General features: G+C 40.1%; 1 protein-coding gene across 5 annotated transcripts in view; it reads right to left on the minus strand.

Annotated features, from left to right (window-relative positions):
• Positions 1-3,116: 3,116 nt before the first annotated feature.
• Positions 3,117-12,763, minus strand: part of ppm1ba (protein phosphatase, Mg2+/Mn2+ dependent, 1Ba) — a 53,825-nt gene continuing 44,178 nt past the window's right edge. For 3 of the 5 annotated variants that reach the window (XM_015362902.2, XM_069180008.1, XM_015362903.2), the window contains exons 5-6: positions 12,618-12,675; positions 8,043-9,485 (exon numbers count right to left, since the gene is read on the minus strand). In XM_015362902.2, coding sequence (XP_015218388.1) covers positions 9,198-9,485; positions 12,618-12,675 — 346 coding nt within the window. In that variant the 3' untranslated portion in view covers positions 8,043-9,197. Of the gene's footprint in view, positions 5,169-6,462; positions 6,847-8,042; positions 9,486-12,617; positions 12,676-12,763 lie in introns of those variants that run through there. The other 2 variants (XM_006638642.3, XM_015362904.2) reach the window with 2 other exon arrangements.

The following is a 12,763-nucleotide window of genomic DNA, read 5'->3' on the forward strand; positions in this document are numbered from 1 at the left end:
GGATACATTTAAACTGGACAGATTTAAGGAATTCAAAGATGCTTCAACACGAGTCAGACATTTCCAACTCGGAACACTTCATAATCGCCAGCATTCTGGGTTCAGGAATCTGGTGTAATTCTATCAAATATGCGAGAGTAAAGAAGATGCAACGAGTCTTCGTAGACAAGTTTGACATGACCGATCTTGCACCACATATTTCCCCCACTTTGTAATTAATACTCTCCGGAGCGAAGCAGGAATTTTACTCTGTAAAGGCATACCTGGCGTCGACTGAACATGACAATTAGGGTATCAGCACGACAATCGTTTGACACCTCTGACGGGTTCGCAGAAAATGCAGCTTGTGTAAGTATCTGCGCATGGGGTGTTAATTAGTCACAGGGCTCGGGTTTCTGATAACATGTTGAGGAATCATTTACGCACACGCAAGATGCATGCAGAGTGGCGTTTGATTGAAGGAGTTAATCCCCTCATTGTCAAGCCTGCTACCAACAGACCACAACAACCTGTAGGACCGGGTCTCTTCCCAGGCTCATCATTGCCAAAACACCCCGGTCTTACGCAGGCTGCAAATTCTCACTTCCATTCGTTTACGGCTAACAAAAGCGGTTAATCTTAGGTGTAAAAACGACAGCTTAAATTGCCAATTTACAACGGCTCCTGTTCGTGTCCGCTCCACAGGTGTAGATTCTTATCGGAAAGTATGCGAGTACACTGTGTACAGATCATTTGGAGGTCACAAACTAGGAGCTGTCTCCTGAACAGAACCCTACGCATTCAAATAAGCAGACTTGACAAAGAGATATTGCTGTATGAAACGGACAGTGCAAAGCATAAAGTGGAGCAATATCAAACATATTAGCACTTTTCTCCGTGTGTATCATGCAGGTGGTAGTGCAGGCTATCGCATAGAAGGTTGGGGTGTGCAATTTCACATACAGTGTTATCGTAGGTAAATCAGAAGATCTCCCTTTTTGAGTTTGTATTATACCCCCAGTACCTCCTGGTGGCCAAACTTGGGCTCAGCAAGATTTGAAAAAACGAATAGAGTCAATGAATAACGCTGTGGACCAAAGAACAGAACAATCAGTCTTATGGATTGATAAACTGGCTGTGGAGAAAGAACAGTAAGGTAAATACAGCCTGTAGTGGTCAAGTCTGCGATGTTCTTTCTCTAAAGGATGTAATTTGCACAGTAAGGCCCTGCTAATATGGCTCGGTAACTGACAAGTGTGTACATAAAGAGGTGAAAGAAGGCAATGTTTAAACCAGACGTCATCTTAAAAATTACCCCAAATGTGCCCACGGTGGCAACATTTTTAAAAGCACCCCAGATATTTCCATGGCTGTATTGTAATACTCTATATATTGTAATGAGAATCAAGAAGACGGAAAATAGCTTTAGAACAGAGTAATCCCCAAAAATGTTGAGGGAGGTTCACCAATCAAGTTTCCAACCAACTGCATCCATAGGTTGTGGACAATAAAATGAATCACGTGGGAAAATGAGAGAGACCAAGGACATTGAAAGCAAGGGCTTCAACAGAGATGGGACCCATGTGGTTATGAAACAAATAACATCCCAGCATGCCTAAATACTGGACAGGCCTGGTTGACTATAACTATGGCCACAAGAGACCTCAGTGACTTTGAAACAGGGCTGCTTGTTGTGGAACATTTGGAAGAAGCTTCAGTGACCAGGACAGCTCAACCTGCTAATGTTTCACAAGCAACAGTGTGTAAGGTGATGTCAGCATGGAACGCAGAGGGAAATATGTTGCCAACCTGGGGTGTGAGCTAAGGGTGATCGTCTTAATTAAAACTTGTCCACCAAGAACACCACAGAGCAGGATACCACAGCTGGGTTGCAGCACACAAACTGCTCATCACACTGGCACTGCATGTTTTCAAGTCCACCGATATGAAGAGCATAGTCAATGGCAAGATATGATCTGGTGAGATGAATCATCCTTCACCATGTTTTTAACAGACGAATTCACAAGCAGCACCAGCCTAAACTCTACAGCCCTGAGTGCTTGATTTAAACAGTGAAGGTTCCTGGCATGGTCCTGCAGTGTACATTCCCATGGAGTTCAAAGGGTAATGTTAATCACTACTAAATGGCACTTGGTAATCTTCCTCACCCAATGTTACATTTTTTTTGCTGCCTTGAGGTGTGTCCCCTCAAGTAACATCCAACAACGTCCCCATCCACAGATCATGTGTAGTCATCGGATGGATTGATGAGCACGGCACCATTATCCTCATGTCCTGGCTTTCCCAGTTTCCAGATCTGAAATTAATCTATATTTTATGGGAAATGAGAAATTATAGAAACGGCATTTTCCACAGCCATCAACCTGGTGTGTGCTTATTGGCCTTCTCGTGAAAGAATGGCACCAGATCCTCCTGCAGAATTCCACATGCTGGTAGAATCTATGCCATACAGTCACATATAAGCCATACTGGCTACACGAGGTGGCCCAACTCCATATTAAGTGATTTTACATTGGCATTTCAATTTTTCTGTCCACCACCTATATATCTTCTGCATGGACTCCCTCTTGTGTCAAAGCATAGTCATTACAATTACACAGGACAATCGGCAGACAAGCACAATGCACAACACTTAAAACAAGCCCCATCTCTCCTAAGAATGATTAACTTTTCTGGACTGTATCATTCTGGGGTAGCTACTGCCTCCCAGCTGTTGGATCTTGAATATGAATCCAGGCTGGTGTCCCTTCTGTGTGAAGTACGCATTTGTCTCACAGGTTCACACCAGTTTTTGCTGAGCCAATTTTTTTTAGTTTTCTATTTAAATCCAGTGAGGCTACTTGCTGCAAAAGGTCTCCCCTGGCAAGGTTCATGCAGTGCTTTGTTTGTCCATTTGCTTTAAAACATTCAAGGCCAAAACCCACACTTTTATTAGAAGATGAGAACTGGTGTCAACAAAAGTATTCTGGCACTAACGGCTGCATGCAACATTAGGAAACATTAAAAAGAGGACATACACATAAATAATAAAACAGAACAGAATTAAACAGTTATTTTTCATCTCTCCAACCAGATGAGCCCTGGATTAGTGCTGAAAGAATGAATAACAGCAATGATAATGCCCACCATCTTTAGCAATCCTTTATTGAAGATAACAAGGTGGTTATGTTCACTGTATTGTATGAAACATCACAATATCATCATACTGGGAACTATCAGTACAAGGAAGGATAAGAGTGGACATTCAGTGACCTCACCTTCCTCCATCCTCCAGCTTTGAACACACCCAGCACAGGGAGATAGAACACACTTTTTAACATTATTTCATCCCATTCTCTTTACAACATTTCTCATTTACAAGGCTAAAATCTATGAATAAATAAAATATATTGTGGCAATAATTATTCTATATACCAATAATTGTAGATACACACAAAAAAATCTCAGGATAGGTGACCGTGGACACCAGAGCGCACATTTTTTTCAGTTTTTTTATTTTTAATTTAGGCAGCGTTCTAGCACACGCCTACAGTTAATGCATGTTGGATGGAGAGGAACTGGAAAAAAAATGAATTCCTTTTTGATCCAATTAAAGATACTCATTCTACACAAGAGGGGAACTCACATCAAATAACAGGATGAACACGAAAAAAATACAAGGCATCCACAGCATGTATATAGTTGTGTATAGATGAATTACATTCATTGATCTCCCTAACCCCAGCTTCTGTTTGATAAATATTTCCCTTTCCCTTGAACATCATTACCTCAACTCAGTACATGCACAGCTCAAAATCATTTAATAAAAATCAAGGTTATTGCAAAAATAGAATCACACAGAATATTCAAGTACCTAATAATCATTTGACAGCCATTCTTGTACCATGTAGTTAGCAGAGTAAAACCAAAGATCACTGAGCCACAGGCAGCCCATCTTTCGCTTTTTATGTCATATAAAGAATTAGAGAAAGAACTTTTTGAGTTTTCTGTATTTTTATTTTAGAGTACTCTGATAACTTTTGTTTGTAGTAAATGCAAACAATACCCATATTACACAATACTCTGTATCTGAAAGCAAAAAAAATAAAAAAATGAAGCTGTTATATAGAAAAATCCACATCGAACAAAACCACAATTTTACAATATCATAAGAGAAAGGCAAAGATGGATGCGAGAATTGTATTCTGCACGAGAATGGGTGAGAAGAAAGAAAAGAATAAGTATTGAGGTTCTGATGAAAACAAATCCATTTAGTTTGTGGAAAAAGCTCAGTTTACCAAGAGCTTCAATACCTACTGTTCTGTGCACATGCTTGGAAAAATCCTACAGAAAATGTATACCTTTACATGTGGTGTACAATTAGAATTTTTGTCAGATGCATTTTTTGTTTTTTAAAACAAGCACAGTAGGCAACATCTGACAGTAGAAAAAAAAACAAAAAAGGAACTTTAAAATATATACTTTTCTTGTCTTTTTAACAGCAGGATTAAAAGCGTGTGACCAACAGAAGAAGAGAGTGAGACAGAAAGATACACAAGGAGGATCAGTGTCAATGCAAGTTCCCTCCGAGTCAGAAAAAAGGTGCAAAAAGCTCTCAACCTTGAAACCTTAAAAACACGTAATGCCTTATGAAGCCACTTCTAACATTGTACATGCGCTTGTCCATTGAGCTATTCTGCAGGTAAAAGAATGCGATCTCTTCTGGGTAGAAATCACCTTCAATGCACTCTGGCTTACTTTGCACTGCATTGTGCCATAGATTTCAATCTGTCCTGAATGGTGTGAATCTGACACCTGAACCTTCAGCATCGAAGAGTCCAAGACGGCCAACAAAACACTGTGCTCTGTATGTTACAGGCAAATGTTAAGATTCGCCAAGTCCTCATAAGGAGTTTGTGTCATCTTGAATCAGGAAACGAAACAACAAAAATGGTGTAAAAACCCTTTTTATATATATTTTCTAATGTAAGTTCCTCTTCTGACCACCTTCCAAAATGTTTACCATCCTTTGGGATTTGTATTTTTTCTTTTTTTTATATTTTTGTCTTGGTATCGAAGAAAAAAAAGTGTGAATAAAGGTTTCTTCTGCGTTAATTCAGGACATTCTTTACTGAGGATGTGACTTTGTTCTCCTTCGGCTACCAGGGATCCTCCAGGTCTCCACCACTCTGAGGAACGAGAGAAAGAAGACATTTTGAATCAGAGAGACCAACGGCAGAACTGCTCTGCAGCCACACTGAGCTACAAGAGTGGGCCGACTCAACACTTGTGACAGCGGAAAGAGCTTAGGGTTTTTTTCTTGAAGCATAACCACGAACTCCCTGCTAATGTTCAATACGACCAAAAAACAGTTCTTTTCAGTGATGAAACTGAAACTCTTAATACATTTGAAAAAGAATGTTTTCTATTAATATTAGTTGGTCGGCCCTTTATCCATTACTGACTTTGGAGTACTGTATTATTCACAATATACTGTGCAGTCCAATATTATTAGAAGTGAAAGAAGATCATGTACAGTACTTAAATACGTCTGAAAGATTTAAAAGTATCTCTCTAAAATTACAAAATGAAATAGCTTTTATAAACAGAAATGACAAATTTAAAAGTGCTCTACTGTGAAACATTTTTCATGGGAATTGTAATTGTCACACATTAAAAGCACATGGTTTAAATACTATGGGAATGTCTAATTAGGTTTGTTCCAGTTTGACCACACATTCAAACTGACACATAAAAAACACAGCTGTACACTTTCACTTTTGAAACAGCAGACAAATACAGTTAACTACTAACTCACAACAGAAATAAAAATATCTAGAAAAAAAGATGAAGCAATCTACACACAGACACCTCTTGGAGACAATGGCAGATTGAAAGTCTTTGATAATCTTGCATCAGAAAATACAGCAGTCTTAAGTGCTCATCTGCTCTACCTACCTTCAGAACGAAGCTGCACAAAGTGTTAAATTAAATCATGAAGCTTTTAATTAGACATTAGTATCTTAGTATTTAAACCATGCACTTTTAATGTGTGACATTTACAAATACAATGCATAAGGGCACAAAAACATCATTGAACCTGAAAAAATATAGTCATATAGTAAACCCACTTTACAACTGGCTAGATGCATATGACCAGATAGGCAGATCAGTTAAGGTATCAAAGCTGTTACATTTGCCTTTTTACATGCAACAAAGCACACAAAAATCTCAGGGATGTACACAGAAGCTGTTATTCTGTTTACCTCAACCACTAAAAGAATATACATAACATGCGTACAAAAAGCACCAAATCAGTGCATTTATGATCATTACATTTATACAAGAATAGATGGCGAAGTCAGCAGGTTGACACAGAAAACAAATTACACCATTTACTCTGTCTTCACTGTCGTGAAATACTGGCAAAAAACACTTTTCTGTCACTTTATATTTCAGACAGAAGGAGGACAACAAAACAGGTTCAAAATTTTATAGTCATCTTTATTTGTATTTTGTTTAAAAAATGACACAGGCAGCATAAAATAAAAGGCAAAAACATAGTAACATTTTCTGAGGGTCTAAGCTGAAAAAGCTGCTTGGAAGATTTAGGGTAGAATCCCATGAAAAACGTTTAAAAAATGCATACTGGCAAAAGCAGTCCAAAGCTCCACTGTAAATCCAACATGTTTCATTAACAGAGGTAATTCAGCACCAAAAGAGAACAGAAGTGTAGCCAGAGAAGAAAGCCCTGCGTTTGCGTCAACAGGAATGATACTGTTTTATTAACATTAGTGGAACATGTTACTGATGACATACAGAAGATCCTGCTTTGGTTGCAGCTTGTATCACTTCATCTCTCTGCCTCTATAAGAAAAGATAGGGTTCATCGCAAAACTTCTTTATACTCCCACACATTCAAAGAAATAAACAGGAGTAGGTATTAATGTCTCCATCTTCTAAACCAACTTTTGACCTCTCACTAGCAATGGATTCTGCTACTTACTGCCCAGTGACTGTTTCCAACTGCATCATTCCCCAAATTTCAACGCTTTAGTCTTCACCCATCACCCTGCTCCCCTTGCTTCACTCCCCACATCCAATGTTGAGCCAGGAGGTTAATAACAGGTTACTGTAAGGGCCTTGTCGTATTTGTCTTTAAGTAAAAACTGCTGATCTAATTGTGCACTCCTGTTGACAGAAGAGGCTATCCGACCCCCACGGATGAGGTAATGGCAGCAGCTGCGTCTCCACAGCGGTGCTGCACGGACACGGTTAGTGCCAGCTCCTTGCCCGCATGTGAACTAGCAACATGCCTTTTAATACAAGTGCCCACAAGGTTCTACAAGAGAGGAAGCCATTTGCCTTATCTTGCTCATTCCATTTCAAACATTTTTAATATGTAAAGTCTTTAACATTTCATATATTTCACATCAAATGGCAGCTGCAGTGAACTACTGCCGAGGCTAATTTAAAATTATGAGCCCATTTTTCTATGACATTCACAAGTCAGACTCTGGTTAACATATTATACATGCAGGTACTTATGCTTACCCATTAGCACAACCATTATGCATTGGAATCAACTCTTACAATAAAGAATTTTAAGAAGGTTGAAATCTGCATCATCACAGAGACTGCTCCTGTCTGATAAGACCCAAAAGCCACAGGATGCAGCCCAGCTCTGTCACCTCAGTAACCAGCATTCACAACTTCTTTCTCAATGGGATATGACCTGTCTGAACAATATCACATTTTAAACTCTCTCCCACTCTCTAGACTATAAATTAGCACAGAAAGAAGGCATGCATTGTCATTTTATATAATTGAATTAATCAAACATTTTCGGGTAGGCTACCTTGAACTTATGCTGACTTAAAACAAACCTCTGGAAATGTTACAGTATACTTTGAACTTCAGTGTGCTTCACGGATAGAGAGGGATATTCTATTCTGGTGTCCTGCAGCTTCGACAACATACATCACCTCAAACAGACAGTTGTAACGGGGTGATTATGAACTGTGAGGCTCTCGGAAACAGGGGAATGAAACGAACACAAGGTATTTCTCAATTAAAGAAAGGTTTTATTCTGCACATTTGGTTTCAGACACAGATGTGAGTGGATTCCAAAGGACAGGCGCACCAGGGAGAGACTGTGGGCAGAGTGACAGAGGACACTCCAAACCATGATAAATGTCACTAGCACCTGTTCCTAATCATGCATTCATTCCCACAGACAGGGTAACAGCAGACAGACACACAGGCAGGGAGGTTCCAACTGCTACAGACATTAATGGATGTTATTTTCTGTTGCTACAGCAACAAGACAACAATAACACAAAATGCACAACACACATGCATGACATGCCAAAAGCATGCCTAGCAGGGCTAAAATCTCTAACATACTGAAGACCACTTAAAAGGTCTAGGACTTTCTGAGCAGTCATGAAGTAAACCCAAGTTCACAATCCATGCCTTTATATTTAAGAAAAAGACTTACACTATGTGCCTTTAACAGAAGTTATGCATAAACCAATCCAGTGTATACATTAGCTCTTCTGTTGTGAAACATGTTAACATTGAGTAACAGTCTTAAAATATTAAAAATTGGATCATTCTAGTTTCCTTTCCTTAAGGCTATAGAGTGTACATTCTATTGGTGAAATCTACAAAGTAGCAAAATGAAAGTGAAATTCAGTTCAAGACAATCAGAAGTCTGTCCTTGTTACCTTCCAAATATAGGTTTCTACTACAAAGAGTCACACTATCCACTTCAACGTACAACACCACTACTTATACACTGCCATACAATTATGCTTATCTGTACTGACACCAGCTAGTCTTCCACATTTTGGTTAAGGTTAGAAAATAACTCTGAGCAGGTCATGACACTCAAACATGAGGTGAACCCAATCGGGGTTTTTCTGGCGGACTAAGACCCTAACCCTGCTTTCCCCGCAGCCAGGGAAATACTAGCTGGATGGCAAGTACTTCATGTTTCCCCACTTCAAGAAAAGGAAAAGTAGAGACACCGACCCATCCGCTCAGCTGAGTTATCCTAGCATTAGACGGGACTGTTGAATTTGCCATGCTCTGAAGAAGCAGAATCTAATTAAACAATTCAAACAAAATCCTGTACTCTAGCTGGGTCACAAGGGAGTGTTTTAGTCCAGAAGTCCAGACTAGAGGCCCAGAGGTGGGCAGTGGGGGGGGAGGGGTCACGGATTGGCCATGTCTTTGTGGTGAGCCTGGGGGTCCTCCTCGGGGGCTGGCGCTTCGCTCGGGCGTCTCTCTGCGTCCTCGGGCGCCCCAGCTGGCGAGGGTGGCGGAGAGGAAGGGAGCTCAGCTTGAGAGGAGGGCTCAGCGCCTGGCTCTTTAGCCAGCCTGAAAGTGGACAGCACCTCCTCCAGGGTGTGGCGGCAGTCACCCCTGTGATTAATACGGAACTGCCGGAGAGCCTCCAGCATCTTGGCCGTGGTCCCGCCCTCCGCAGCTCCAGGGAAGTCCTTGTCAAGATGCAAGACCCCAGTATCAGTAGGCAGGCTAGACTTGCGAAGCGCTCAAGACTAGAGGGGTTCCAACAACAATGAAACAGCCATTCACATATGTCCAAGGAAAACCATTTTTTGGGGGAGGTGTTCTAGCAAGAATGGAGCAACCCTCACAAATTCATAAAGTTACAAATTGCAGGAAAACCCTTACAAGATGTTGGTCAAAAGCCAGTGCCGAGATTAGGTTATGGAATAAAAATACCTATGTCCTAGCATGTTCAGAACTAAGACAATAGCACGGGCTACTCCACTCTCACAGGAACACCCTAACACACACACAATAAATCTAGAACCATATGGCTGAAGAACAACTGAAGCAAAAAGACAGTTGTGCTTTCCTTTGAAGTGAACCATAACCCTCCATCTGCCTTTGAACTCGCTGCACACCTGTGCTGCAAAATAAAGCACTGCATCTCATCACCACCAATTGCAGCATGTGCTAAAGCTGCTTAAAGCAGCTATTAACACAAATCTTTTTAATAAACGGGGGGGAAAGTGCTATTCATAGATCAACAACCCCTACAAAAAAAAAAAACATCAAAAGATCTCCAAACATCTCAGCAGAGTTTATTTGTAAGTCTTATTCTTCAAACTGAAAACATAGGGCTACTAATGCTCACATAGTTTCTCCTCTCCAAGTTGTTGACATTGCTTGTTTTTGGCCATCAAGAGTACTGCACATGCTCAACTGCCTGCTTCCTCACTCCTACCCAGGAATAGTTAACTCTGCCCTGTTCTTACTGTGCAAAGACGACCAACATTGAGCCTGTTGTCATTAGTTCCCCTTGGTGCTGCAGCACATGAACTCCAGTTCTACCTGACAAAACTGGTGACACTTACTATTCATTCCCAGTTTAGAAGGTACCAGATACTACCTACTAGGGACCTAAATGTCTCTCACTACTACCCTCATTGCTTGAATGGAAAATGACAATGTCACCATCAAGAGCTTCACAGGTAGAAGAAATTAGAGCCCTCCAACACCCAGAAAATCATAACCACTGCTCACTTAGACCAACACTGAGCAATGTCTTCTACACTTATGGTACAGTATGTCCAAAAGTGTCCTACAAAAACTAAAGTTAAATTAAGTAAAACGTTGAACTATTTTAAAATAAAAAAGGTATAGATAAGTTTCTTACCTTTTCCTTCCTTATTTTATACACCTTATTTTCCAATGAAAGAATGGACTATGAAGTCTACAACTAAGGTACTATGGAAATTAAAAGTTAGAAATGATAAGTCCGTATTCGGAGCAACTTCATATCCTAATATCTATTTTATTTATTATAAAATCAGAAAAGGACTTTATTTGACTGCACCAACAGATCCAAGACCTTATGTTCGTATTAAATGTACCATTCAGCAATTTTTCCTTCACTCAGAAGAGAACTAAAACTGCTCCCATCTTCAGCATAGAAAAACCAAGCTTGTGAAACAAGCTGTTACTGTACAATCAAAACCTACATTCAGAAGATAAACAACACGCTCATTTTGTCAGGAAAACAAATGGAATTTTTACACAAATATGCGTTGTCTGAAAAAGAGCAAGTAACCATTAAATACAATAAGAGAGGCACATTGAATGTATGCACACACTTACCAAATTACACAGGAAGGCTGCAGTAATAAGGAAGCCAAACACGTGATTAGCCAAGTGGTGTGCCAGGAACCTATGGGTATCTGCTTTAGAGCGGTACCACTATTAAGCATGCCTCTGGTTAACAGTAAACATGTTCTCAAAGAAACCCCAAGATATCAAAGCATAGAGACATGTTTTGCTGATGCATCAGGAGATAACTACTTCTTTACCAGTCCGCCCATTTTTCATCTGGTCCAGTCATCTGTGCAGAGAGTAATAAACCCCAGCGGTTCAAAGCTTCACATATTCAGATGTACATTACCTTTAAACTGTATGAGGGTCACCTACACTTTCATAGATCCATTTCACAAAATAGAGTCATATCAAGGAGTCTTTTGGATCATTATGACGACACTGGGCAGATTGGAAGAAACCCAAGGGCTATACAGAACAATCAAGATTTTTTTGCACTGCCCACTTATAAGGCAATGCAACATCAAGATCAAGGCTCCTGGGTTTTGGAACTGCTGAAACTGTACCATGCTTCAACACCAGAAGGAAGATTAGACACCAGCACACAGATATATATATCCCCTTGGACCAAGTACTTGCCACTTCATACAAACTGTCATCCACAACAGCAGGCTCCGGACATCCAGTACTACTCAATAAACCCATAACTTAACTAAAACAGGAAGCACATTTGATCAAGACAGTCAAGAGTTTAGATAGCTAGATAATACTTTATTAATCCCGTAGGGAAATTGATGATTGATGAGTTTGTGTCTTAAAACCCTTTTTTATGACTTTCAATTGGAGTGTTCTTACAAATAAGACAAAAGGCGAGCGAGAGGAGAGGAGAAATTCAGCCGAAATCAAAGAACGCCACTCATTTCTACAAGATGTAACGTATTGTGGTCCCTGATACCTATGGACACTGAAATCCCCACTGTCAAACAACAACCCAATCGTGTCCTCATTCCAAAAAGCAGGTCATCTTTCTAATTCCCCGTACTTGCATTGGTCCATAGATTCACTCCACAATACATTGTAAAATATACAACAGGGTTCCCAAAGCAGACTAGTACACACTGCAGCCACTGTGGGCTTCAATGATTCAGCCCCAGCTTGTATTGCACATTACCGTGTTGTATATTCTTTCATATATATAGTTCATATACATGAGTCACTCCAGGTATTCTTACTTTTGTTAAGCATTTAAGGTTTTGAAAATATTTTTTGACTCAAAAATGCTCAATAAAGTTATACAAAGAAAACTAAAGTGCAAAACATACATTAAAAAAAATCTTCGTGACAGTGTGTGGCAAATGCTGAAATACACCCACTCTTTGCAGCTGGATGTACTGAAAAAGTTGTCTTTGCATAAAGGAGTGTCTCATAAACTGCAAGGGATTTTGTAGGACTGCACTGACCCTAAAATAAAGGAGCTGCAAGCATACATGGGAATTCAGTTCAGAGGAATTGTCACAAAACCCCCCACTCACCCCGTCCTCCTCCCGATGGGGATTCAGCCTGTTGTACACTGCTTCAATCACACTGCGCCTGCAAACGAGACAACCAGCACCGCGTTAGGAATCCAGACATTATAAGTCCGTGATGGTCACTAAAATGGTTCTACCTGCAAAACTAA

The sequence above is a fragment of the Lepisosteus oculatus genome, chromosome 17 (assembly GCF_040954835.1).
Source record: "Lepisosteus oculatus isolate fLepOcu1 chromosome 17, fLepOcu1.hap2, whole genome shotgun sequence".
NCBI classification, from domain to species: domain Eukaryota; kingdom Metazoa; phylum Chordata; class Actinopteri; order Semionotiformes; family Lepisosteidae; genus Lepisosteus; species Lepisosteus oculatus.